The sequence below is a fragment of the Hypomesus transpacificus genome, chromosome 9, assembly GCF_021917145.1.
Source record: "Hypomesus transpacificus isolate Combined female chromosome 9, fHypTra1, whole genome shotgun sequence".
Taxonomy (NCBI): domain Eukaryota; kingdom Metazoa; phylum Chordata; class Actinopteri; order Osmeriformes; family Osmeridae; genus Hypomesus; species Hypomesus transpacificus.
This window is the reverse complement of record NC_061068.1, coordinates 22,174,937-22,201,382: the sequence shown is the minus strand read 5'-3', so window position 1 is coordinate 22,201,382 and position 26,446 is coordinate 22,174,937. Positions and strand designations below refer to the sequence as shown.

Genomic DNA, 26,446 nt, shown 5'->3' with positions numbered 1-26,446 from the left:
ACGTGGCAGAGGCAGACCCAGCCAACCTGCAGATCTGTTCCATATGTTTCCTGAGTGCAGCTGGGCTCCCACTGGCTTCACCCAATCCTGCTCCAAGTCATGATTAAGCGAAGATAACAGGCTGATTACAGGCATCTACATGCCTGGAAATCTATACAGTATATTCATCAGTTGCACGCTGAGCATGCTCTCCCTCTCTGTCAGTTTCCCCAAACTCCTAACGTTCCATTATTTCGAACCCAGATTCATCAGCCCCATCTGTTGGTTGTAAATAGGTGAAATGAATATATCCCGTCTGGCTCCAGTTCCCTCACTCGATGTCGGTATGTAAAGACACCTTCAGAAATGTCTTCATGTGAATGTTGCTTTCTAATGATGAAATGTGTCAGTGAGTAAACACAGAGAGGGGAATACTCAAGTTTATTTCAACATAATAAATACCATAGCACCAAACAGTAAATTAAACATTATTGCAAAAAAAACAAACATGTTCAACTGAAACATGGAAAGATTCAGCGACTTATTGTATTTTTTTTAAGGTGTATAGCTTAATAAGGGGTTTCTAGCTTGCAAGTTATAGAAGTTTAGCATGCAATATGTCAAAGTAAGGGAGGAGAAATTCACATGAGGTTAAACTAAAGTTGTACATGATGAATCGCAAAAGCCACTTATAACTACAGTACATTAGAAGCTTGACTGGGTTTCGGTGATTAAATAACCTCTTTTGATGACTCCATCTTCACTACCTAAATACTGGCTTGCATTAGTATGTCTAATATAATCAACAACTTGATGTATTCCCTCATTCATGTAAACAATTGTAATCTTTATTTTTCTTCTAATGACCACCTAATTTCAAACACAGCATGTTCAAGTATTGACACCCAGCTCTTCTCTTATGCTAGTCTAAACAAATACATTACACAAATCAAATGCCAATAAACAGTGTAGAGAAGTTGGGCTTCTTTGTATAGAAGAGATACTAAATGTTGATATGTCCATATTATTTTATTGTAACCTCAAAAGTATTGCTGTTTAGGAAGATCAAATCACTGACCCAAGATCAGTGTACAGAGGCAACCTTACTCATATCATCATGCTATAGCCTACAGCAGCCATAGAACCGAATGTTGAGGTAAGAATGCCTCCTAGTGGCTGAGGACGAATCAATCACTTTCTCCTGAAGTTGCCCAGCTGCACGCCCCTTCGGCCGGACACACAGCGGAATGTAGCAGGCTGGACATCCCAGTATTTGACAGGGTTGGCAAAAAGGCTGATTCCTGTGTAGAGGTTCTTCTTTGCCCTAGACCTTACAGGGCAGAAGTCATTGACCCCCACACTGTTTATGCTGTTGACATGGAGGTATACCACCTAGTAAAATATACAAAGAGACCATGTTTTTGGTCAACTGGATAAGATATCAACTCTTTGAGCTACTAGTGATTTGTGTAGAACTAAAGGACCAAAATGCGTGACCCAAGCATTATTCAAACCCTCTTCAGTTCTGTATTTACATTCACATTCAAATGAAAATGTAAAACTGAAGGATGTTTGAATAATGCCTGGGTCACAAATGCCCAGCAGTAGACATGCAGCAAAACAATAGTCTAACATTGAACCACAGGTTACCTGGAGATACTTGAGTGAGCTTAAACCTGGTGGGACCTTTTTCAGCTTGTTGTTGTCCAGGTGTACTTCCCTGAGGTTTGGTATGCTGGCTAAACTTCCATTCTCCACAGATTTGATTTGGTTGAATCCCAAACCCAATCTGTAAACACCAAAAAACATGACTGAACTAAATCAAACGAAAACATGACTTATCTTTCGTGACGGATACAGGCAGATATTTTTCTTACTTATTTTGATGCAATGTGTTGCTTCAATTAATAATATTTTACCTCATCAGGTTTTTGTATCTGAGAAAGTCCTCTACTTCCACTTTTGCAATATTGTTGTAGTCCAGATGGAGCTCCGTTAGTGAGGAAGGCAAGTCTTGAAAGCATTCAAACCAAACACAACATTAAGATCTTCATTCAACTTGGTTTTAACTTCTGAAGACAACATCACATTGTTTTACCTTTTGGCACTGCTGTTAGTTTTGCCTCTGCAATCCTTATGTACAGGGTAGACATGGAATCAAAGGCCCCCAACTCGATCCCTTTATTAGCAAGTGGGTTGGCACTCATCTCTGTTTTTGTGAAACCAGAAGGTTTGGGATTAGACCGTGTCTCCTTCAGTTTGAATAACAATATTCTATGTACATTTGATTGAATGCATTGCATTATAATTATATTTCACATCACCAAGAACATGCAGTGATCTCATCCCCTTGAATGCCTCTTTCTGGACCCTGTTGATCTTGTTGTCGTGGATGCGTAACTCCAGGATGTTCTGGGGCAGGTTGGGAGGGATCTGGGTCAGCAGGTTGTAGGACAGATACAGCAGCTGCAGCTTCTCCATACTGCGGAAGGCTTTGGGGTGGACCTTTGATATCTTGTTATTGACCAGGTAGAGGGCCTGCAGAGAAAGGATTATGTCGATAATCCGATGTAGAAAACAATCTTACAAACGTGCATAATAGGGGTGGGGGGGACATCGATTCACATTTGAATCGCGATTCAGTTTTATAGCGTTTCATATCGATTCACAAATGTAAAACGAATTGTGAATTGATTTTTTTATCGATTCGTGACCCCAAGAATCAATTTGAATTGAATCATGAGGTACCAAAAGATTCCCACCCCTAGTACATAGTAAGAGTGAGAAACTAAGACTGTAGAGAAAAAGGTATTTTTATTTAGAATGCATTTCCTGAAGGAAGTGTGTGCTTCAAACTCAGATAAAGGCTTCCCATATGATTCTTTCTACTGTAATAGAGCCATTGGCTCTCAGGCCTTAGATGTGGTTTATTACCAGCTGGGACAGCGCCCATAATCAAAGAGCTTGTTTGCTTTAACAGATGTTCATAGATTGTTTTCCCCTAGTTTTTGTCTGTAGTTTCTGCTGTTCTCTCAATGAAGGACTGTTGGCTTAATGGAGTGAGATTGATCTAGGCTATCAACAAATTCTGGACTGGTGCCAAAACTAACTGATGGAACAGGTAAGGCCTTATTAGAGCACAGTTGACATTTTTGTTCAACGTTTAAGTACATTTAGAAAGCCTCAGTTTCACATAGATGTGAGTGTTGATCACAGTTAAGAAGATGGCTGTCTCACATAAAGCTTGTCCATGCCTTTGAAGTCATCTTCCTTAATTTCGGTTATGTCATTGTTTTGAAGATCAATCATCAATGTGTTCACTGGAATCTTGTCTGGAACTGATATTAGACCTGTAAAAGCAGACATTTCACCGCAATATCCCTTCTGCATAAAGGACCTTACGAAGTATTCGTGCACTTTTACTTGTTAGGCATGAGTTTAGAATGAGAATTTTGCCTTAAGTGCTCTCACTTACCCAGATCCGAGCACTGAACCACCCGTCGAGAACACTGACAACCGAAAGGGCAGTCTGGCTCAGGGGGATCCCAGGACGGGAAAAGGTCATTATCATAATCGTCATCATCGTCATCTGCGTCTCGCATCAAGATATCATGGTCTCTCAGGACGTCCATGATGTTGATTGGCTTGTAGGGTTTGGCATGGCACAGAGCCAGCAGACACAGCAGGACAAATGTCCTCATGGTGCAGAATGGAGGTGTCAGTCAGTTTAGAACAGCCTGGAATCAGTGAGAATGTAGACGGCGTGAAATCGTCGCAGAGGTTCACTCTCTGTTTTCGTTCAGACGTTCTAGTTGTGTATACTTGCTGTGATTTCAAAGTGACCAGATTTTCAGTGATCTGATATTTAGGCATCTAGGTACTCAACCATTGAATCTTGGACCAGTATTTACACAAACTATTGAGAAGGACTCCCATACACATTCAGCTTCACACAGTTGTTTTGAAAAGGAATGTTCTACAGAGCATTCTCACATTAATACACGTCTTCACAATATGCCTGTGATCCTGGTCAGCTCAGGACTGCTCTGTTCCGCACCCTAGCCACAACTATTTGATTGTTCTTCATCGACTCATAACTAAATAATGCAGGCCCGATTTGTAAATATATACACGCCAAATACGCCTCTTTCACGTTGTCCATATGCCGACAGACTTCTACTGTACGTTATGTGTAAAGAAATATGTTTATGTTGGAACTATTATCTGCTGTAGTCGCCTGTATCTCTTTTTTTTTTCTTTTTACAGATTTGTATTTGAAAATCCCTTTCTCACTTTCTCCCTTTCACAGGTTATGGACTTCATTCATATTTTTACAAGAATAGCCAAGCAATGGCACCAAAGTCAAACCTCGTTAATGAATGTCTAACTCCAGAAGTAGTAAGATCTTTCAGTATTAGTTGTTGTGATATCAGATAACATACAGTACCTCAGCTGTGTGTAGTCGTATCCTTGTTTGACTCCAGAGAGCCCTGAGGGACTGAATGAGAACTTGTCTGTAGATCCACGAAAGCCAGGTACACTGAATTCAAAGAGAATGGAAAGTGCATTACAGGAAAAAAAAATGTCAGAGTAACTCCCTGAATAGAAAATAGGATGATTCTCGGTCTCGGATTAGTTTGAATAAAGAATTCCTACTCACTCACTCACACACAGATCACCGCATCTGTAGTGCTTGACTAGTTTGGAAAATACATTGTTACCGATCATGTGCTTCTCATCAGTATTTGAACCCAAGCCAAAACAGTTAGCTTAGAATTCTGAATGGTTGGTCTTTATATAGAACACACTATTAGGTCTGTCCTCCCTTTCCCTCCCACATGGCTTGATGGCATCCTGCCATTTGAAATATTAGACATTAAGGTGAATACTTCCCTTCAGAGATCAGGATTTTTTTTTTTTTTTTACTGAAACGTGAAAAAGTTTTTTTTTACATACAAAAAGAGTACAGCTGATAATGGGCTTTCCAGTAAGTGCCTTTATACATTGTTACTTTTAGAAGTTACATGATTAGATATGGTTGAATACTCCATTTCCAACTCACGTTGTGATGTTTAACAACCAGCGATGCCTTCCACTCGTAAGAAAGAAAGGCATGGTTCCCACAAGTACCCTTTTTTTCCGTGTGGTACTGATATATGCTTGTCTCATCACAAAACGCAGTCTAAAGTGGTTCTTATGGCATACGCAGAACTTTCCAACTATGTTAAGGTTTGGCAGAGAGAAGAACCATAATGGGAGAGGGTCTTTATTCATGTTTCTTTGGGGGTATAACATTTTCCAAACCCTCAGTAAATGGAATCTGGATCTTCTATCATATCATGCAGTAGAACATTCAATCAAAATTATACTTGAATAAGCTACACAATGCAAGTTTATATTGTATTGCTTCTTAGTACTACAATATAATTAAGTCTCTTTCGTCTCCTGATATTTATGTGCAAACGAATACCATTTCAGTTCAGCATGGAAATCTAATCCTCATGACATCAAATGAGGTTAACACAGACAGGCGCAGGCAGTTTGAGCTGTATTTCCATGGCAAAGATGACTTGCTGGGTGTTTTGACCGCGTATGCTGTGCTGCCATGCCGCCCATAAGAACTCTGAAAATACTTTATAGTCTGAGAACAATGATTCAGTAATGACATCCAATATTTGTGGTCATTTATTAACAATGCGTGTCATTTATTTGAAACAAGCACCTGATTTGAAGAGCACAAATGTAAATGTCCATCTAACCTCAGCCAGCAAAATACCAAGTGGTAAGTAGACATATCGACATAACCCCTAATCATTTCCCATCTTTACAAACATTATTGGTATTTTTGAAGCGCGCCCTCAAACTAGTTACCAAATACTGATGTGGGCATGATAGCTATGTCTGTATATATATATATCAGTGGATTTAATCTGCATTTCAGTGCATCAATGAAATCTCCCTTTAGTGAGTCCTGTGTTGATCCATCCAACAAAAATCGGAAGCATCCAAATCTTAGGCAGCAATAACAGTAGAAAGGCATCCATGAACTTTTATCCACCACCGACAGCTCCTACTTCGCTGCTAGAAATACTTATCTCCTTAGCTCTATATGAAGGTATACAGAAAGAAGATACGCTTCTTTTCCAAACAACATCCATCTCTGGCTATATTGAAGACTAACATGTAAAAGTGGTTGCAGCATAAATGTGACATTTTTAGAGGAAATCCTATTTCTTATCAATATTAACACGTTACAATACCGGTGAAATGCAGACAGGGGTCCGTGAGAGACTGGTGTTTTAGTTGCGGTTGATCTTTTGTAGAGTACAAATATACAGCCCTGTCACTTAGTTTTCTGAGGTTTCAATACCACACTGGAGTATGAACGCACACAGGAGAACGCAGTCGGTGAGACTTTCCGGGGATCAATGTAGTTGTTCTCCAAGCGCAATGCCACAATGTGTGAGTCATCCTCATTGAGAGGATCACAGATGGCATCCTCTGCAAAATTCCTGTAAAAGGAATCATCATCTTTGTTAGGTAAAGCCTAGCTCAGGGCTTTTTGTCAAGAAAGCTGCAAGTTGAATGTGGGGTGTTATTTTTTTTTTATTTTTTTTTGGTACCTGATGTTGTTGCTATTGAGTCTGAGGAAGTGGAGGGACTTCATCTCATTGATCCCTGTGGGAACGGTGGTCAGCTGGTTGTGGTCCAGACACAGTTCGATCATAGAGCCAAAGGCACCAAAGAACGACTCAGGTTCAACCCCCTCCCCGTCCAGCTTGTTGTACGATAAGTACAGGTACTCAATACCAGGTTCCATGTGGGCAAACACGTAGCCAGGGATCCTTTCAATCTGGTTGCCCACCAGCACCAGGTGGACCAGGGATCTGGGCAGGTAGGAAGGCACCAGGTACATCCGGTTATGGGAGAGGTCAATTGATTCCAGGTTCCTTTGAAGGACAAACGGGATAGACGAGAGAGAGGATATATGTAGAGAGATGGAAAGGAAGTTAGTGTTTGGTTTTGTTGCTGATATTGATAAAAGAACAAGGGTGGGGTGTTTTATTTGATTCGCAAGAAGTTTTCTTTCTCACTTGTGGTTGATCCAAGCCAACGGTGCAATCCTGGACTCATCAAGTCTGTTGTGTCCGAGGGAAATCAAATTGAGGTTGGTTGTTTGGTTGAAAACAGAGTCTGATATTTCTTCAATTAGGTTGTTTTCAAGATAAAGTTCCTGAAAAAATAATTGGGGGGTTACTGCCATAATTCAGTACAATTACTTTTTACAGTTAATTGTACTCACTGTGGTGAACTGGGTTTTACGTGAAGCAATAATCCATGGTTGTGGTTTGAATCTTTTCGGTTAACCCTAATTGTAATGTTACCATTTTACATAGTTTCTCATCGGTAAACCTACTACAATGTTAAAGAAAAAATAGGTACATCTGGTGTCTTTTAAAACGGTACTACTCTGTGGCAAATAATGTTGAACATATTTAACTTGCATTGCAGTCTTATGTTGCCTTATCCTTCATTTTACAGCATTTTATGAATGGAATTTGATCAGAAATACAATGGACCTAAAAGACAGAATCTATTTTCTAGTCCAGGGCCTACACACCAGCAGAGAGGGGGGTAGGCCTTGTGGGATAGTGCGGAAGTGGTTTCTTCCCATCCGCAGGTAGGACAGCTGTGTAAGAGGGGCGAAGGCTAAGGGGCTCACGTTCCCCTCACTGAGAACATTTTCCTCCACCTCCAGTGTTAAAAGGTTGCTCAGATCTGCAAGTATGGCAAACATTTGACTTGTAACACAGCATTGATGTGTGGCAAAACACAAGTCAACTCTGAACTAGCAGTTTACCTTGAAAGCTATTTGGTTCGATCTCTCTCAACTTGTTTTCGTTGATCTTCAGCTCCTGCAGTGTGGAGGGCAGATCTGAAGGGACCTGCTGCAGGAGGTTTCCATCCAGGTATAAGCGGCTCAAGTGTTTGAGGCTCTTTAAACACAAATCCAATGTGTTTAAAACAGAAAGGTTTATGTACCAATAGACAGACTCTGTCTGCCTGAAGAGGACACTTTAGGCGAAGCCATGGAGCACATCAGAATAAGACGAGCCCTAGAAGGTCGTCAAGAAGAAGCTATTGGGTAACAACAAAGAAGTGGTACAGTGAATCAAAACATTGACTTGATCTCCCACTGCCAGAATAAAGATGTCTGCTGAAGTGACTAGAACCTCTTAGGAAAGTCTCTGTTATCTCACACCCATGACCTCGCAGCACCTCTCTCAGCACCTCTCTCTGGGCTTACCTTGCCAGCTCTGGCTCCAGCTTGTGAAAACAGGGAACAAAAGCCTAGTGTCCTCCTTAAGCTCTCGGGGAAAACTTATAAATCGGATTTGTTTTCTGAAAGGTTCTGCAGGTTTCCGTCCGACTGTATAGGTTGAAGCGAAGGTGAAGTAGCTCTCTGTGCACCGCTGCTTGAGTGCATCACTCACTGACAACACTGGTAGCTTAGCTTCAAAAGCACTTCAAAGAGCCTCAGGTTATTCTCTGCAGAGTTCTAAGTCATACTGTAAGTCTAGCAAAATATTAAGCATCAGCAAAAAGTTGACGGCCTGTGATGGATCTACTTAGACAATTCCCATACTGTTGACTGTTTGTGGCTGCGTTTTTGGAAAACTGCCCACTTACTTGAAATACTTTTGGAGCAATGCCGGCAGATGTCAGCTTATTCTTGCCAAGGTTGATCCACTCCAGGTTAGGAATCCCATTAAAGGCCCCCACAGGGATAGATGTGATGGCGTTACCTGGTGGTTAATATCAAAACACATCATCTCCTCAGCATCATGTTATCCCATGAACATTTGCATAGGGTTAAGTTTAGATTCTTGGCTTGCTGAAATTTTAAGGCTGTCAGAACTTTATTTGGCAGTAAGGATGCCAAGAATATGTAATAATGGTGCATCTTGAGAATTTGTCCATAGTTCATTCACTCATTGTATGACACATCTTTGAAAATAGTAGGTTAAATCATTTTATAATGTGCTTTATTATGTTTTCGTGTTCAGCCGGTGGATGAGGTCAGGGGTAGAAGGGTGGAGAATACTGTCGAGCTCCATTGGCACCAGTCAAGGACAATCAAAAGGACCCTCAAAATAATTTGAGGATAAATATGTGTCTAAAATACAGTTCTATTGAAGGGTGAGTGGTCATCTTACCCTCCAGACTGAGTGATTTGAGCTCAGGGATGGACAAAGGAGGGAAACCGGTCAGCTTGGCATTCTCACAAGTCACGATGACATCAGAAATGTCACAGCCGGGCGGAAGGCCGGCTCTTGGTGACATCGTCTCTATCTCCTCTTCTTGGCCCTCCTCCTCCTCCTCTTCAACATCCCCATGATGTTCCTCAGGGGGAGCAGGGATTGGTTGGATGCTCTCCTCTGCCACCTTTGGAGGCATTTGGAAAACATCTCCTCTCAGCCACACTTCCTCCTCCTCCTCTTCCTCTTCCTCCTCAAGTGCTCTCAACTTCTCCATCAGGTTCAGTTTATGTCTTATCCTCTCCTCTTCTACCTGCCTCTCCTTCTCCTTCGCAGCGGCCTCTGCCTCTTCCCTCAGCCTCCGGTCCTCCTCCTCCAGCCTCCTCTCCTCCTCCGCCTGCCTCCTCGCCTCCTCTTTCGCCAGCGTCGCCCGCAGCTCATCTTCCTCCTTTCGTCTCTCCTCTTCAAGCCGCCTCTGTTTCTCCGCCTCTTCCTTCTTGAGCTTCTTCCTCCGCCTCTTGCGCTCGGCGTCCTTCTTCAGCAGGCGCTCCTCTTCCGCCCGGTGTTCCTCCTCCTCTCTCTTGAGGATGACGTTGATCTCGGCCTGGGTGTGGGGCGCCGCGGGGTCCGGGCTGGGGTCGCTGGGGTCGTTTGGCACTGGGGAATCGCCAGAGAAGTCAGGCAGATCAGGGGCTGGGCCAGCCAGCAGGCACACATGGTGGAACAGAGGAGGTAGGCAATGAGGAGGAAAGGCCGAAGAGGAACACACGGGGAAAACCAGAATTAGAACCCCAGTGAAGCGAGAACGAGAAAACACCATCCTCAGAAACACCCAGGAATGCAGTGGTGGAAAGGGGGGGGGGGGGGGGGGGGGGGGGGGGGGGTAACGTGCCGACCGAAGGTGATCATGTGACTGAAAGGCTCAGGGGACGTTCTCAATTTTGTTTCTACGAAGAAGGCAGTTGGGGTAGCTATAGATACCTGCGTCCATACAGACGGGGCAACACTCTCCAGTGGGGATGAAAGGGAAGTGGCAGTGCATTGTGGGACAGGAGACCTCATCGCAGACCACCTCCCCACCGCTGCACATACAGGTGATACAGGGCTTGGGGGACCACACAGCCTTGTTGAACATGGTGATGCCCTGGTACACACACTGACCCTGCTTTCCTACAGTGGAGCGTCACGACAGGGGAAACAACAGAGTTGCGGTTAGATGTTCTGGATGTCATATCATGCAGTATATCCTACTGTAAATGGTATTGCATACTGGCATCAGACCAAACAGACATGCGACATAAACACTGTAGGTGTTATGTCTGCTGCATCAAAGATAAAGGTCAAAGTTGAGATTGTCTGCAGCAGGTGAGACTCTAGCGCTGTAATTATATACGTCTGAGTCCCATCTGTACTGTGAGAAAAAGACCTAGTCATCATTTGTATTACGCTTGCTCCCTTTCAAAACCAAAAGACTTGACACAGCTTGAGAATTGAAATGCCAACAAGGTTAAGGGTTGGTACTTTTTCCTAATAAAATGCCATGTTCATAATTTAATAATACTGTGGCAGTCTCTGTGTTAAGTCATAAGTGACGGACGTCAAGTAGAAAATAATTAAGTCTTCTGATGATGCCGATAAGGTGCCGTGTGTTTGATGATTTTCAAATCAATGAGTATTTATGCCCATCCTCCTGGTCCCATGTGGGTAACAAATGTACATAAAACATAAACACAATATTGTTATTACAGTTAAACAGTAGACCCACATCCCTCTGAGACATGGCTTAGTTATAGTTGCAGCATTGAGAGACTGAGCAAGGAGGTTTAAACTTTTTTTGTTTTTGTTTTTTTTGTACAATGCAAATCTGTACCCAAATTGCTGTATCTTAATCATATGGGATGCACATTTAGTGTACAATGCATTGATGGGGTACTTTCTGCATCAGTATTCACTGATATAAGCAATGGCTCAGCAGCAACTTTCTTCTAACAAGGTGAGGTGGAATGGAAGTTCCTGAAAACCCTCTGCTGTTACAAAACTGCCTCAACATCAAATCAGGTTCGTCTAATTGTGATCAAATAGATGAGAGAAAATGACTTGTGCCTTACTGTCAGACTTTGTTACCAAAACCAAACGAAATAGCAAAACAAACATGGGTTATTGGGAAGGATGCGGTAAAGCACTGACCTGGAATGACATTGTAGTTGGTCTGTGGGTCCCTAACACTTCTGTAAGACTCTATGAAGATAGACGTACCACCCTCTTCTCCGTGGTTGAGAGGGAGGCTGCCTGTGCGGGTCAGGGCTTGAGAGGGGTGCCCTTCCCTGGGTCTCCCGTGCCCTGTCCGCCTCCTCCTCCCCCGGGTAACCCCCGCCAGCCGGTCCTGGTCCTGGCTCTGGGCTAGGCTCAGCAACACCAGCAACCACAGGCTGACGATAACACACAGCTGCCGCATAACTGGATGTTAGCCTACCTTGAGTGAAAGAACTCAATGGGCTCAACACTGGAGGGACAAGCAGACAAAGTGAGCTCTTATTGACCGTATAAGTCCTTGATATACCACTGTCATAATGTTTAGTTTCCCCCTGTGTTCTCTTCCTTACTCCCTTAATGACAAGTCTGACAGCGGTAGAAATAGCAAGGCACAATACTGCCACCAGGTCTGTAATTGTCTGAACCCTTCATAGACTGACACCCACCTGAGAAGACATGTGCGTGCATGTGTGCTTTCAGGCCTCCCGGCATTTGAGAAAATGTGTGCGTGAGCTGCTTCAGAGAGCAGGGAGACGAAGACACGTCACGACTTCAGTCCACCTCTCCATTGTAGCCTTTAGGCCAACTCATTAAGGAGTCTGATACTAGCCTAAAATGCGTTTGGTTTTCTCAGCTGAAGGCAGCAAGCCAAGCCTCGTTATAGATGTTAGATAACAAAGATCAGGCTCACCGCGAGCAACCAAGTGAAGCAGTCAAGAACACGGAGGCATTGGGATTATCTTTTAAACATCTGAGAGGGAAATCCACCTCCAGATGACCTTGTAACACAAACAGGTATATCTTATACCCAAGTCCCACACATTGTCAGCTGTACAGACACGCATGGTACAGAACGTGTAAACATGGTGGAGGACGACTCCTGTGTAATCCCTACAGAGCATGCCCAGACCCACTGCCCCAGGCTTGGAGTTATGCGGTTTGCAATAAATCGGTTCTGGAACTTTTGGGAAAGAAGGGGAAGAAAAACATCCACAGTGGAGAGAAGGGGGAGAAAAAAAGAACGGAAAACATTTCGATTAACGGGGTTCTTGGGATGACTAGGCTCAAATGGAGACACTGAAGTTTGACGCACAGTACGGAAAGAGCAGCCTGAAGAGATCCTGCAGGACAGGGGGAGACTGGATGAGTTTATTTTTAATGACTTCTGAAGCTCCAATACTCGTGCACACAACCTAATGCTTGCCTAATGTTTTGGCCATACAAGACATACTATTTTAGCAACATCCCGAAATGTGTTATATCCATCCATCAAGGTTAAGTTACCGTTAGCAAAACAGCTAGCACTGGCTTTAATACAGTACAGTCGAAAGTGATGGTCCGGGTTCAAGACAGACCATGTAGCATGCAAAGCCTTTGCACACGGATATACTGACAACATCCACGACAACCTGATTAGATGTTTAAGGAATTCGCTACCGTAACTAAGTAACAGGATAAACAGAATGAGCAGAAGGACTCTGTACGTTACCAGTGGTTTGCAGGCGATTTGCAAGGCCAAATATTTTCCACTCTTTCCTAAGCTCTCTGGACAGTGCCAGCAGCTGTAAGACAGTGTGCGACTGCTCTGCTGCTGAACAGATAGATGTTTTAAACAGACAAGCCTGTTCGGCTGGGGCTGCATGGGGAAGCCAAGACTTGCCTCAGGAAAACTTTTGAAGTGAAGTAGTTACTGCACCGTCAGAGGGCCACTTACGTTTGGTTCTTCTGGGAAAGGTAGAGAGGGAGAAGTTGGTGATTTCTCTGCCCTAATTACTGGCCAGTGGGAGTGCTTAGTTGTGTAGTCAGCAGATTGAGGTGGCCCCTGTGGTTTGTCATGACCTGCCCGGAATGGACAACGGCTCTTGAGATCCGCGAGGACTCATCAGGAACCCACTTACAGAGCGAGTCCGAGGGAGAGGTGGTACCATCTTGTCCTGATCACACGGGATCTTTTTCAGCAGCACATCGCTGGGCTGTGTTGTACCGTGCTGGACACGCCCCAGGTGCTGAGGCTACTGTGCTAGTCTAGGAACACGTTGCCCAATGGGCTTCATGCATTCTCATGCAGGGGAGGGCGCTACCGGGTTCACAGTCTGTGAACCTTTTTTTCTTTTCTTTTTTTTATTGTTTATTTTTGGGTGGGTTGGTGGAATGTCATGGAAAAGCAGCCTAATTCTCTGGTTGTATCACTGTTCAGTGAATCATTTCAGAAAGATGAAATACCCTGACAATAGAGAAGTACTAACGTTGTTTTATAACTTTTTTGTAACAAAATGAAGTTCAATACCTATCTGCTACTTTAATTGGCCTAGAAAGCAAAATGGAATTTACATTACGTGAACTTTTCTATTCCAGCACTAATCTTCTCTTTTTCTATTTAAAAAGTTGATGTTAACAGTTAAAAATCAAGAGAAAACCTGTCAGGTCGATCATGTGACCTATTCCTTTGTTTCTGGCACCACTGCTCTGTTCCAAACATAGACCTGTAATGTGCCAAAGGTAACTGCGACTGGAAAAACGGCCCCAACGAAACTTTTCCTTCATAGAAAAACTTGACAACCCTTTCCCTGTAATCCCTCATGCATGCATGTGTGTGGGTGCTGTGACTCGGGCTGCTTGTTGTCATGTGAAAGGTGTGTCTGTGACTCGGGGCTGCTTGTCGTCATGTGAAAGGTGTGTCTGTGACTCGGGCTGCTTGTCGTCAGGTGAAGGGTGTGTCTGTGACTCGGGCTGCTTGTCGTCAGGTGAAGGGTGTGTCTGTGACTCGGGCTGCTTGTCGTCATGTGAAAGGTGTGTCTGTGACTCGGGCTGCTTGTCATCATGTGAAAGGTGTGTCTGTGACTCGGGCTGCTTGTCGTCATGTGAAGGGTGTGTCTGTGACTCGGGCTGCTTGTCGTCATGTGAAGGGTGTGTCTGTGACACGGGGCTGCTTGTCGTCATGTGAATGGTGTGTCTGTGACTCGGGCTGCTTGAATGTACAGCTGCTTTTGTTGAGCTCCCGGCTCCTCTACTTGGCCACCACGCACTCACCCCACTGAAGCTTATCGTCCGCCTGCTCCTTTTGTGTCGGAGCAAGAATATTGATGTTGTTAAGTGACAAGGCTACAATACCGCAACAAACAGGCTGGACCCAGACAGTGTAACCACATGGCTCCTTAATAACTGTGTTGATGGGCATTTTACCTTGAGGGGTAACTACCTTCTCCACAGGACTAGACAATGGAAGTATAGAGGGACTAATGGCCAAGTGGCACTGTCTGGAATCATTCTTATAGCGTAGCATTTGGAATATGCGGCTGAGACACCAAACATGGTAATTTTTCGATATAAGTGACAAGCGGTTGGTCACTTTGGCTTTATTTGGTACATTGGAAACACCCTTGCATAAATAAACCATGAAAAATAAAAAGCTACAGCATTTCAAATAGTCATAGGACATTGGCCAGTTCCTATCTCCGGTCGACCTCTCATTCTAAGCCCCTTGTTATCTTTCAGGAGAAGTATTCAGATGTGGTCAGTCTCCCTGGTGGCTGGCGGTCAGAGGTGATGCTTATCCAGAACCCTCAGCTCCCAGGGTAAAGTCCAGCTGAGCTGCACATTCACTGACGAGAACAGCATTTATGTGCCAATCTGTTTTGCACTGAGCATTCGGTTACAGCAAAGTTTATAGAGCAGTGGTCACATGTGCTGACTCCTACAGGTGTGGCCTCATGATCCACTGGAGCATTGAGGTGACCACGGAGGGAGAGATCACAACCGACATACAACTGGTGACTAAACTGCCTGAAAAGGGTGAGTTTTGCCTTCACACGGTTTGGTAATCTTCCACGAGTTGGCCAGTATAACCAATCGTATGTCATTGTTATTTTTGAATCGCAGCCTGTCGGATGGATACCAGCAATCTGATAGAGAATGTTCCAGACATGTTCCAGAGTCTTCTGCGTGTGGTTGGAGTGGAGGTCTCCATCGACTGCATCATCCAAACTGTGTGTGGCGCATGACCAGCTATTAAAGTATACAACTCATTTACGTTTGTAATTATTTTATTAAGTATAAAGCTCTTTACAATCACCCATTTAAAAATGTCAATGCCATTTGTACATATTCTATAATCACATTTATAGATGTTTATATCATGTTTACATACAATGTCATTAGTCAAGTTCTACAAAAATAAATAATTTAAATATGAAAGGCTAGACGGCAATGTCCAATTTGTATTTTCAAATATTCTTTATGTACACATGTATTATGCTTCTTAGGTATCACAGTGCTTGTGATATTTGAGTGTTAGGATAAGTGGTTTGATCTGTCAGCTTCACTACTTACTTAGCAGACCATATGGTATGGCACATGATGTTACTGTCCTCTGACCGCATGAGGCCTTACTACAGAGGTAAACCCACGTACTGAAACGATGTTACTGTCCTCTGACCGCCTGAGGCATGTTACTGTCCTCTGACCGCATGAGGCCTTACTACAGAGGTAAACCCATGTACTGAAACTTGATGTTACTGTCCTGACTGCATGAGAACTTCCTACAGAGGTATGTTACTGTCCTCTGACCGCATGAGGCCTTCCTACAGAGGTATGTTACCATCTTCTGACCGCATGAGGCCTTACTACAGAGGTATGTTACTGTCCTCTGACCGCATGAGGCATGTTACTGTCCTCTGACCGCATGAGGCCTTCCTACAGAGGTATGTTACTGTCCTCTGACCGCATGAGGCCTTCCTACAGAGGTATGTTACTGTCCTCTGACCGCATGAGGCCTTCCTTCAGAGGTATGTTACCATCTTCTGACCGCATGAGGCCTTCCTACAGAGATAACCCCATGGACTGAAACAGGACATGGGGTTACTTAACCTCAAATACCCGCTCATGTATGCAAGTCAGAACAAACATTTCGTCAAGATGGCTGTTCAGTTATGCCCTTACAGCCCCTCACGTATAGCACCACACCACTCGACGTGCAGAAGAAGGTACTAGAAGCACTCCACGAGCCACCTTTTGGCACATTGAATACACCTCATTGGCGGCACGACTGGCTGGCAGAGCAGCGCTCCTCTACACCCACACCATTCGGCCCCCTGGTCTCCCTTCCTCTGCCTTACACACGGAGGCAGAATGTGCGTCAGGAGACCCAGGGAGGAGAAAGAACGCCCGGTCCCGAAGCAACATCTCCCATCGTCTGCGTCCTGGTAGAGACTGAGTGTGTTTGACGAGCGTCAACACGATGGTCGTCGTCGCAAACAAGTTGGGAGACGTGACCATAATGCCCAGATCTACAAAATCCCCTCGTGACTTCCTACTGTACATGAATAAGGGGGGGGATCAAGCCGCGTGGGCGAGAGAGGATGATTTGAGACGGGACCTCAATATGTGCCACAAAAGAATTACACCTCAACAACCCACTATGACCGCATACCCACCTACATTCAGTTTAGTAAATAAAATATGGCGTATATCATTTTAAGAGTAAAAAGACAAAAGAATAGAGAAGGATATGTTTCAGTTGACTCTTTGCATTTGTTGACCTCTATGCTCGAATGAATAGCAGCGTTCTCACAGAAGGCAAAGGGAGTGGTCAGGCATGTTAAATTCTTTTTTCAATCCATCAGCTCAGGAAGTAAACGGGAATTGCAATATCTTAAATGGATACGTTGTTCATTTCGGATTAATGCTAGGAGTGAGATCTTAGTTTGTTCACTTCCTGAGGAGAAGGAGCTGAGATGGACTAGAGGCTAACCCCCCCCCCCCCCCCTGGAGTGGTTCATACAGGGTGGAACACCAGTGTACAGCAGTCCTCTCTGTCCAGGCCAAGGTAGAGGCTCTGGGCTGGCAGGTCTTGTTTGGCTTGGGTGCTCCTCAGGTAGTAGTTGACTATTTTGGAGTCAAGCTTGTACTGATGGGGTATATTCTCATAGGGCTTGGGATCCAGATCCAGGATGGACACCAAGTATGTAAAACGAGGCTTTGTAGGGTGAATCTCCAAGTCCTGCTCCAACCTGGAAGAAGAAGAACAAATGCTCAATGTTTCACCATTCAAATGTATTCGTAATGGTTTGTCTATGCACATATACATAAGTACATCTAGACGGCATGAACTACCATACCTTATTTGGGTAATCGTGTGTCTACAGAGGCTAGACAATGTGCCATTGGTTCAAGGTAATCACATGACTAAAGTGTACATAAGTCTGTGCAACCAGTCAAATAAGATCATCCAGCTGCTCACCCATCATTATCCTCGCTGCATGGTGCCAGGGTGATCATGATGGAGCAGTCCTTGGCTGTCATGGCAACTCTGTACTGGTGAACCTGACGAGTAGAAAGGAAAAACCAAACAGACTCTTATCTCTGACATGTGAGACAGTTCTCCCTCAGGTCCCGGAAGAGAAGAGGCAAGGCTCGAAGTGTAGCTTTTTGTTGTTATTAAATACACAATGAGTGCATGTGATCACCTGGAATGAGAAACATGTTCCTGAATGCTTCTCACCCTTCAGCGACAGAAAGGCGCCTCACCTTGCTGACTGCATATTCTATGGAACCATCGTCCTCTGACGGACAACTCTGCACTTTCTCCAAGAAACTCTCATTGTAGGGCCCGTCAATCTGTAGTCTGCTTCTAGAAAGAATGAGACAAATGATTAAGACATGGGTGGAAGTTCAGGGCTCGTTTTACTGTCCAGAAACACCCTCTAGTGGTGTACTGAATGTATTACACAGTATACTTCCACATGCATACAAACTCCTTCAATTTCTTACTAGGAAAAACAATAAAAGCTAGAACTGCCCCACGTACCTTTCTTTGGGGAACTCCTGCAGGTGCTGCTCCACCCTTTTGAATAAGGGATGGAGGCCCTCAATGTCTAAGCTGTCCAGCATTTGCGTCTGAAGGATTTTGGCCAGGATACAGTCTTTGGGTAAGCAGTGGTTACCTGAGCACCAACATAGAAAGACATGAGGAGATCGAAACACACATTCAAGGGGTGAAAAACCAACACATTTTTCACAAATCGAAATGTTTCACTCCAGAAAAGAGCCGACACGGCCCCGCGGCGTGGCGGCCCGTGTCGTGTGTCGCCTCACCGTTGCGAAGCAGCTCCCTGTGCAGCAGGCTGGCCTCACACATGGCCCTGCCCTCGGGCAGGTGCAGCTTCCGGGACTCCCCGGAGCGCCCCGTCTCCCAGCTGCTGAGGAGGGCGCTGACGATCACTTGGATGAGCTCGTTCAGGACGGTCTTGTTGGACTGGTGGCCGTTGATCAGGCCGCCCCCGCCGTGGAGGAAGTAGGGCCGCAGGTGCTGGACCAGCTCGTTGAGGTCCTCGCACACGTCGGCGTCGTCCTTGCAGCTGTAGATCAACTCCCCTCCCTTGGCGGACCAACAGAGAAAGGTTACGTCTGGTCATGTGTACAGATTAAGAAAAAGAAGAACAAGAACAAAGATTTCGTCTGTTCCATGATGTACTTGTACAGAGTGCAGCACGTCATACCTTGAAGATCTTGAAGTTATTCTGGGGTTCTTCGATCAAGTGTTTCAAGGCAACATACATTCTCTGCTTGTTCCTACGGACAGAAAAGAACGGTTCAGCTGACTTTTTTTCCAAACAACTTTTCATTTACTTCCCAGCAAAACACCCAACCATGAAACTATAGGTTCTCGCCAGCTGAATGAATAGACTACTTAAAGAACATCAGACCCCCTCAGACTGGACCATACCTCAGACTGAACCATACCTCAGACTGAACCATACCTCAGACCCCCTCAGATTGGACCACACTCACCCTGAGAACAAATCCAGCGGGCAGTAGCGACTCTGTCGTTTCCACTTTCCATTGGCCAGCTGGTGATGGAGATGAGTATGGGTAAGTAAGGCTGGCATGCATCTCAAAGTTAAATCGACTTTTAAAGCCCCAGAGACGTGTCCTGTACTGTAGGGCTCAATGATGTGGATAGACACGGAAGATCGTTGTTGTGCATGTTGCACTCTGGTAAGCGTTATCCAGTGTGACCACCAGAGGACAGAGATGGTCAACCATACTTAGAACCAAAACAAGTGGGTTTATTTCATCTGACTTATAAACACCCCCAAAGAACTCAAATGCTCCTTTGGATCAAATGGTGCATAATGAGCACAGTTGTAATAGCCGAGAGTTGTTTTTGAATGGAATACATGTACGCAAACGTCAATCATTTCAAATAGATACCTCACTCAATTGTGCTTACCTTAAAATGTTGATGCATACAGAATCTGCACACCTTGCTTTTAACGTCTTTTGTTACATGCCTAGAGTAGGGTAGAAATCCACATTTTGGCTGCCAAAAAAAAAAAAGAGAGAATGAAGTTACTGCCTGACCACAGAATATTTACATAGCTGTCGACTGAGTCACTCCATTTGAACAAATGTCTCTCTTCAAAATGCTGACTCATCCCTCTCCCATGTCTGAGCATCATCACTTGACAAAACCCAAACTCGTGGTGGCAGTCCCCCGGCTGGGTCCCTGGTGACTGACCTTACGTTTGTATTCAAGAATCTACCCAATAACTGCCGAGGTCTTACTTAGTAACAGCCAATGGATGGAGAGGACAGACAAATCGAATGTCTCACTAAATACTTAAAGCTTTTCCTATGTCCCTAAACTTTGGGCCTCGGACACAATGAGAATTTGTGTTGTGGTAGAGAGGAATCTAATGAGGATCATTTTAGTCTAGTCTTGGTCTAGATTCCAAGAACTCTATTACATGTAAGATACAAACATCCATTGTATGACATGTACAATATCGCATGTACGATACAAACATCCATTGTTAGTTTAATGACCTTGATCTCTATGCAGAGGGAGGGTCTGTGTTCACTGCAGCAGCGGGAGGAGGACTGGGTGAGGTTAGGTAGGCACAAAGCACATCCACTCCAGGTGTCCATCATTTTGTCACAGCGCGATTCTGTCAGGAAAGACAATACAGTACCAGACATATTGATATTTTTTCTTTTTACTGATATGAGCATCCTTGCTTATTTCAACTAGTTAATGATTGCTATTTACATTTCTGTACTGATCTATGGAAACTAACCATATTGTAAGCCATTGCTCAATCTCCATAATATTTTCACAACACTGTATGAAAATCAAATGACTCATAGTGAGAACAAAGTTTACCTGGCCTCTCTTGTTGAACCTTTAAAGACAGTCGTCTCACAAAGTCTAGTGGTAGTTTGACAACTTCCTGTAGAATACATTTGGATAAATATATATAGTTACCATTCTGATTGATGACTGGCACCAACCACTTTAGAAATTGCCTTATGTTAAGTTAATTTTAGTCCATAATTGTTTGGTTATTATTAAGTGTTTGATAGAAATATGACAATCTTTGATATCAAAATAGAAAACAACCCATTATTTCACGTACTAAAAAATGTCTCACCCCTTTATGGACAAACTTTTCTCCAAGCAACGGACTCATTACATTTTTACTGTATTCAAGAATGTTTTGAATTTGCCTGAAGGCCTGCTCCGTTGTCTGAAGTCAAAGGGAGAAAAGGCGATAAGGTGATGTTATGAAGCAAAAACACACTGAAAATCCAGACTTCATGGAAACTCTACCTGTTGTGGGTTTTCTGAGTCCTCAGCTGAATACTTAAGTAGACGAAGAACTCTTGAATGCTAGAAAAACAAGTATTACAACCATGATGCCAGGCAAGTTAGCAAAGGGGTAGCTCAGCAAGTTAGTGCTATCTGATGTGACGACGCGGCACTACTGTTGCCATAAAGTTGCTCACACCAGACCCCTGAACCGTTGATAAGATACTTATGTAAACAACATACAACCTACAAAGGACATTGACAACCAATGTTGATAAGCAGCTTCGAAACTAGTTTTGACAACGTAGTAGTAGGCTTTCGAATGGTATAGAGCGACCAAGATTTGACAAGTGACACTCGTTTCATCTTATAGGGGGCTTCCCGCGGTGCACAATAGTACTGTAACTAAGTTTCCAATTGAAAGAATCAGACATCTGAACTTGTCACGAACATTTTCCAATCTAGCCAATTGTGTTGTCTAGCATGACACTGCGTTTACAATATAACCCGGCGTTGTAAAAATGCATTTTGGATTAAACCTGATCGATGTTCTGGCAACGTGACGTGTAGTTGCTTGGTTTAACCAGTTCGAGTAAGCACAGTGCTGCAAGCTTGCTAGCTTGCTCTAGCTGTAGTGTGGTGGCTGGCTGACTCTCCAGCTAGCTAGCTAGCTAACTCACCTGAACATGACAAACTACAAGGCTTTTGTTTCCCTCCCCATGGTATTTCCAGTCGTTCTCGTCCATTTTATCCAGTTCCATAACACAAATGTGCTTATTATATCTCAGTATGGACTCCCAACACTTTACAAGGCCAAGACTGCCACACACCCCAAGTACAGGACCGATGCTAGCAAGCCTAGGTACAACAATAATTTTAGCTACTGACCCACCGACGGACGAACTGGTGTTACTAGTAGTCTACTACCGCTTTCTGGAGGATATCCCTCCTACCTGTCTCCTATTGGCCACATGTATGTAGAAAAGATCACATTGGATGTCATTTGGATGACGTTTGAGTTCGATCACGCTCTAGTTCCTAAAGATGATCCACTAACAACATAGGATCTAGTTTCCTAGGTTCACGTTAGTGAGTAGGGGAGAGGAGGTGGAAAGTACAATTTTTCAGCAAAACGTAATTTTAAAAGACAATGTTTTAGACATACATATATTTTTGCTTGGGTCAATAACTCAAGTGAGGTCTATCAATACCAGGTGGTATTTTGTCCAAATGTCGAACAACTTAAATAAAATGTCAAATGTCATTTTGAACACAAGTTGTACATTGTTACTTTCGACCCCGTTTACTTTAATAGGCCTACTGAAAAACTCTGACAAGTCAACCTTCAGAATGTGTTACAGCACTGAATAACCTGTAGATTGATCATTGCTGTGACACATGAAAAGGGAAACACAACTTGTTATCAGCAAAAAAGTACCACCTCAGTAGCTACTTTGCGCCCTCCAAAAGTGCTTACCGCACCTAACCGCGGCATGTGAAATTTGGCAGTTTCATCAATGGTTGCGTGCCGAAGGTGCTGTCATAACTTTGCAGATGTAGTCAGGGCTCTGACAAAATCGCTTTGTTACTTTCGTCCCGCGTCACTTTCGCCCCTGTTCTCCCCTAATCACTTATGACCACTGTTTGATGACTTAATTGGCACCTTGCAGAGGCGTTGTTAGACATAAAACTCTACTGGGGCACAAGCCCCTATTCATATTCCTTTTATTCTCTCAAGCTTGCAGCGCACAATGCATATAGGCAACGGATACTCCCCTTGCTTAACCTACTCTACAACAGTTAAGGGACGCAAGCTTGATATCAGCTTTGGAAGGGACATCAATAGTTAATGCAAGCACCTACATTTCTCTGCATTCCTTTGAACGCAAATACAGTTTTTTGATTGATTGGGAGGGTTGATTGGGATACTGCGTTTATTTTTTCAGAGATTATCAATCTAAATGAATGCACTGACTAATAAAGTAAATTGTTAAAACTCTAACTTTAGATTTTACTGGGGCACAGCAGATTTATACTGGGGCACGTGCCCCAGTAAAAGGGGTTTACGCCCCTGGCACCTTGTTAGCTATAGGCTATGCAGAAAAAAAGGTGGGATACTTTACATTAGGTCTCACCAAGTTAAACCTAGCGATGGGTTCATTTGCATCTAATACTTTTCAGGATTCAATTTTGTGTTTATTTCTCATCAAATCACGTAAATGTCCCTGCCGAAGTGGCAAGTTCTGCTAACTTTATTGTGTCTGGAACCAATGAATAGAATATCGGTTGATATCTGGTCATTAATTTTCCTCCACTTGCCAACCTGCCAGCCGGTGCATGTCAAACCAGATCATTGCATTTCAAGTCGACTGCAACCGGTTCAAAGCCAGGAAAACTGTTTTTTAGAGCGGCACCAACTCTTATCTGGTCTAGAATCGTTCAATTTTGGAGATCAGTGCCCTGATCTATCACTGAACAATACGTCTACAGCGATAACTCACAGCGCTTGATGATAGGCTACATTTGGTTAAAGTTATGCTGGGTACACACCACAAGATATTTGGTCTGATTTTGGGCCGATTTCCCCCCTTCCGACAATCCTAGGTAATGTCTCGATTATCAGAATCAGAAAGGGATTTATTCGCCATGAAAGTTTGCACAGACAAGGAATTTACTTTGGCAGGAAGGTGCATACAATAAACATATAGGAACCTAAAATTAAAATATGTGGACTATCTATACTAAGGGTACATAAACTAGCAGTACTAAGTGAAATTATAATTAAATAAAATGTACAATAAAATATAAGTTGCCAGAAATAAAATATAAGTTGCTAAATTACAATATGAAAATACAAAAAATACAAATATTACAAAAGATACAAATGTACAAGGTAGAATTGTGCAGATGTAATGTGTTTTTAGCAGGAAGTCATTTAGAGTCTGTGTGGACCCTTGGCCTTGTTGAAGAGGCCAACAGCGGAAGGGAAAAAACAGTTTTTGTGACGTGAGGTATTGGTCCTGATGGACCGCAGCCTTCTGCCGGAGGGGAGTGACTGAAACAGGGAGTGGCCAGGGTGGGAGGAGTCGGCCACAATCTTCCTCGCTCGCCTCAGGGTCCTCGAGGTGTGCAGGTCCTTGAAGGAAGGCAGATTACAGCCAATCACCTTCTCAGCAGTGCGGATGATACGCTGCAGCCTGCTCTTGACCTTGGCAGTGGCAGCAGCGTACCAGACGGTGATGGAGGAGGTGAGGATGGACTCAATGATGGCTGAGTAGAAGTGCACCATCATTGTCTTTGGCAGGTTGAATTTCTTCAGCTGCCGAAGGACGTACATCCTCTGTTGTGCTTTCTTGATGAGGGAGCCGATGTTCAGTTCCCACTTAAGGTCCTGGGAGAGGATAGTGCCCAGGAAGCGGAAGGACTCCACAGTGTTGACTGGGGAGTCACTCAGGGTGATGGGGGTGAGTGGGGCTGTCTTCTTCCTGAAGTCCACAACCATCTCCACTGTCTTTGGGGCATTGAGCTCTAGGTTGTTCTGGCTGCACCAGGTCACCAGGTTGGCCGCTTCCCACCTCTAATCAGACTCATCTCCACCAGAGATGAGCCCAATAAGGGTGGTGTCGTCCGCAAACTTGAGGAGTTTAATGGACGGATGACTGGAGGTGCAGCTGTTGGTGTACAGGGAGAAGAGCAGAGGAGAAAGGACGCAGCCTTGAGGTGATCCGGTGCTGATGGACCGGGAGTCAGAGACTTGTGTTCCCAGCTTAACGCACTGCTTCCTGTCAGACAGAAAGTCTGTGATCCACCTGCAGGTGGAATCGGGCACGTTCAGCTGGGAGAGCTTGTCCTGAAGCAGGGCGGGGATGATGGTATTGAAGGCAGAGCTGAAGTCCACAAACAGGATCCTGGCGTAGGATGCTGGGGAGTCTAGGTACTGTAGAGTGAAGTGGAAGGCCATGTTAACTGCGTCGTCCACAGACCTGTTGGCTCTGTAAGGCAAACTGCAGGGGGTCCAGTAGAGGGTCTTTGATGGATTTAAGGTGTGCCAGCACCAGGCGCTCAAAAGACTTCATTATCACAGAGGTCAGGGCGACGGGTCTGTAGTCATTATGTCCAGTTGGCCTGGGCTTTTTGGGCACAGGGATGATGGTGGAGGACTTGAGACAGGCTAGCACATGGCATGTCTCCAGGGAGGTGTTAAAGATGTGGGTGAACACCGGAGACAGCTGGTCAGCACAGTTCTTGAGGGTGGCAGGGGAGACAGCGTTCGGCCCAGCTGCTTTGCGTGGGTTCTGCCTCTTGAAAAGTGTGTTAACTTCACTCTCGTGAATGGAGAGTGTTGTCACTGAGTTGGTGGGGAGCGGGGGGGAGGGAAGGGATAGTTCAGGGCAGTCCAATTGTCTTTCAAAACGACAGTAGAACTCGTTCAGGTCGTTGGCCAGACGACAGTCTTTAGTGGAGCGGGGGGCTCTGGGCTTGAAGTTGGTAATCTGCCTGAGCCCTCTCCAGACAGAAGCAGAGTTGTTAGCAGAGAACAGGCTTTTCAGCCACTTCTGAGTACAGTCGTTTAACCTCTCTCACCGCCTTGCTAAACCTGTTCTTCAACTCATTGAATCTGTCCTTGTCCCCACTTCTGAACGCGGCCTCTTTGTCCAGCCTCAGCCTTCTGAGTTTAGCTGTAAACCAGGGTTTGTCGTTGTTGTAGCTCACCCTGGTGCGTGTTGGTATACAGCAGTCCTCACAGAAGCTGATGTATGATGTCACAGCCTCCATGAGCTCATCCAGACTATTGGTATCCGTCATGAACATGTCCCAGTCAGTACAGTCCAAGCACGCCTGCAGTTCCTCCATGGCCTCACTGGTCCACTGTTTCAATGTCCTCACAGCAGGCTTACAGCGCTTAAGCTTCAGCCTGTATAGAAGGTTAAATCTAGGATGTGTTTGTCCTCATGTTTGTGGTCTCTCATATTTTGAAAATCTTAAAATTATAAAAATATTTTTGTGTGTACCCAGCATTAGTGTCCTCCTCTGTCACCCTTTCTTTCTTTCTTTCTTTCTTCTTTCTTTCTTTCTTTCTTTCTTTCTTTCTTTCTTTCTTTCTTTCTTTCTTTCTTTCTTTCTTTCTTTCTTTCTTTCTTTCTTTCTTTCTTTCTTTCTTTCTTTCTTTCTTTCTTTCTTTCTTTCTTTCTTTCTTTCTTTCTTTGGCTATTTACATGTTCTTTAGGGCTATTTATTTCATATTTTAGACTAACGTAGTTATTGTTAGTTAACGTGAACTTTTTGATTAATCATTATTATTAAATTGAGAATAGTGAATGTGTTCACTTGGCCTATTTTCAGAAAATAATAGCACGCTGGATAA

The 26,446-nt window shown here is 44.1% G+C and overlaps 4 protein-coding genes across 10 annotated transcripts in view; 1 reads left to right on the top strand and 3 right to left on the bottom strand.

Moving 5' to 3' along the window:
- The window catches only part of LOC124471772 (centromere protein P), a 30,115-nt gene extending 14,598 nt beyond the window's left edge, over window positions 1-15,517 (top strand). For all 3 annotated transcript variants that reach the window (XM_047026375.1, XM_047026374.1, XM_047026376.1), the window contains exons 7-9: window positions 14,988-15,067; window positions 15,193-15,284; window positions 15,372-15,517. In XM_047026375.1, coding sequence (XP_046882331.1) covers window positions 14,988-15,067; window positions 15,193-15,284; window positions 15,372-15,493 — 294 coding nt within the window. In that variant the 3' untranslated portion in view covers window positions 15,494-15,517. The remainder of the gene's footprint in view (window positions 1-14,987; window positions 15,068-15,192; window positions 15,285-15,371) is intronic.
- Window positions 404-4,756, bottom strand: aspn (asporin (LRR class 1)). Of its 2 annotated transcripts, none has more exons than XM_047026371.1 (9): window positions 4,640-4,756; window positions 4,427-4,519; window positions 3,455-3,716; window positions 3,217-3,329; window positions 2,304-2,517; window positions 2,078-2,188; window positions 1,899-1,992; window positions 1,630-1,768; window positions 404-1,371 (listed from the first exon to the last, which is right to left on the bottom strand). In XM_047026371.1, the coding sequence occupies exons 3-9, from the start codon at window positions 3,678-3,680 to the stop codon at window positions 1,171-1,173; spliced, it is 1,098 nt and encodes a 365-aa protein (XP_046882327.1). In that variant the 5' UTR covers window positions 3,681-3,716; window positions 4,427-4,519; window positions 4,640-4,756; the 3' UTR covers window positions 404-1,170. The 2 variants fall into 2 exon arrangements, with proteins under 2 accessions (XP_046882327.1, XP_046882328.1); XM_047026372.1 differs by having other exon boundaries at window positions 4,644-4,756.
- Window positions 5,652-15,008, bottom strand: ecm2 (extracellular matrix protein 2, female organ and adipocyte specific). 3 transcript variants are annotated; one of them, XM_047026366.1, is made up of 10 exons: window positions 12,982-15,008; window positions 11,427-11,742; window positions 10,221-10,409; window positions 9,198-9,932; window positions 8,671-8,786; window positions 7,841-7,976; window positions 7,601-7,758; window positions 7,074-7,213; window positions 6,603-6,929; window positions 5,652-6,491 (listed from the first exon to the last, which is right to left on the bottom strand). In XM_047026366.1, the coding sequence occupies exons 2-10, from the start codon at window positions 11,692-11,694 to the stop codon at window positions 6,323-6,325; spliced, it is 2,238 nt and encodes a 745-aa protein (XP_046882322.1). In that variant the 5' UTR covers window positions 11,695-11,742; window positions 12,982-15,008; the 3' UTR covers window positions 5,652-6,322. The 3 variants fall into 3 exon arrangements, with proteins under 3 accessions (XP_046882322.1, XP_046882324.1, XP_046882323.1); XM_047026368.1 differs by having other exon boundaries at window positions 9,198-9,896; window positions 12,982-15,006; XM_047026367.1 differs by lacking the exon at window positions 12,982-15,008 and having other exon boundaries at window positions 11,427-11,853.
- ippk (inositol 1,3,4,5,6-pentakisphosphate 2-kinase) lies at window positions 15,518-22,004 on the bottom strand. 2 transcript variants are annotated; one of them, XM_047026370.1, is made up of 13 exons: window positions 21,762-22,004; window positions 21,103-21,162; window positions 20,924-21,019; window positions 20,656-20,722; window positions 20,319-20,440; window positions 19,723-19,812; window positions 19,281-19,339; window positions 18,989-19,061; window positions 18,585-18,867; window positions 18,298-18,433; window positions 18,018-18,117; window positions 17,731-17,813; window positions 15,518-17,500 (listed from the first exon to the last, which is right to left on the bottom strand). In XM_047026370.1, exons 1-13 carry the CDS (start codon window positions 21,840-21,842, stop codon window positions 17,266-17,268), a joined length of 1,485 nt encoding a protein of 494 aa, XP_046882326.1. In that variant the 5' UTR covers window positions 21,843-22,004; the 3' UTR covers window positions 15,518-17,265. The 2 variants fall into 2 exon arrangements, with proteins under 2 accessions (XP_046882326.1, XP_046882325.1); XM_047026369.1 differs by having other exon boundaries at window positions 18,018-18,120; window positions 21,762-22,003.
- Window positions 22,005-26,446: the final 4,442 nt, after the last annotated feature.

Coding starts and splice junctions, on each gene's coding strand:
- ippk (XM_047026369.1), bottom strand. CDS start 21,842: ATGGAACTGGATAAAATGGACGAGAACGACTGGAAATACCATGGGGAG. Junction 18,868..18,988: donor ATAACTTCAAGATCTTCAAG/GTATGACGTGCT, acceptor TGGTCCGCCAAG/GGAGGGGAGTTGATCTACAG. Junction 18,434..18,584: donor CAGGGAGCTGCTTCGCAACG/GTGAGGCGACAC, acceptor GTTGGTGCTCAG/GTAACCACTGCTTACCCAAA.
- aspn (XM_047026371.1), bottom strand. CDS start 3,680: ATGAGGACATTTGTCCTGCTGTGTCTGCTGGCTCTGTGCCATGCCAAA. Junction 3,330..3,454: donor GGTTCAGTGCTCGGATCTGG/GTAAGTGAGAGC, acceptor CTGCTTTTACAG/GTCTAATATCAGTTCCAGAC. Junction 1,993..2,077: donor ACTAACAGCAGTGCCAAAAG/GTAAAACAATGT, acceptor AATGCTTTCAAG/ACTTGCCTTCCTCACTAACG.
- ecm2 (XM_047026366.1), bottom strand. CDS start 11,694: ATGCGGCAGCTGTGTGTTATCGTCAGCCTGTGGTTGCTGGTGTTGCTG. Junction 9,933..10,220: donor CCCCGTCTGTATGGACGCAG/GTATCTATAGCT, acceptor TGGCTGGCCCAG/CCCCTGATCTGCCTGACTTC. Junction 6,930..7,073: donor TTGGCTTGGATCAACCACAA/GTGAGAAAGAAA, acceptor TGTCCTTCAAAG/GAACCTGGAATCAATTGACC.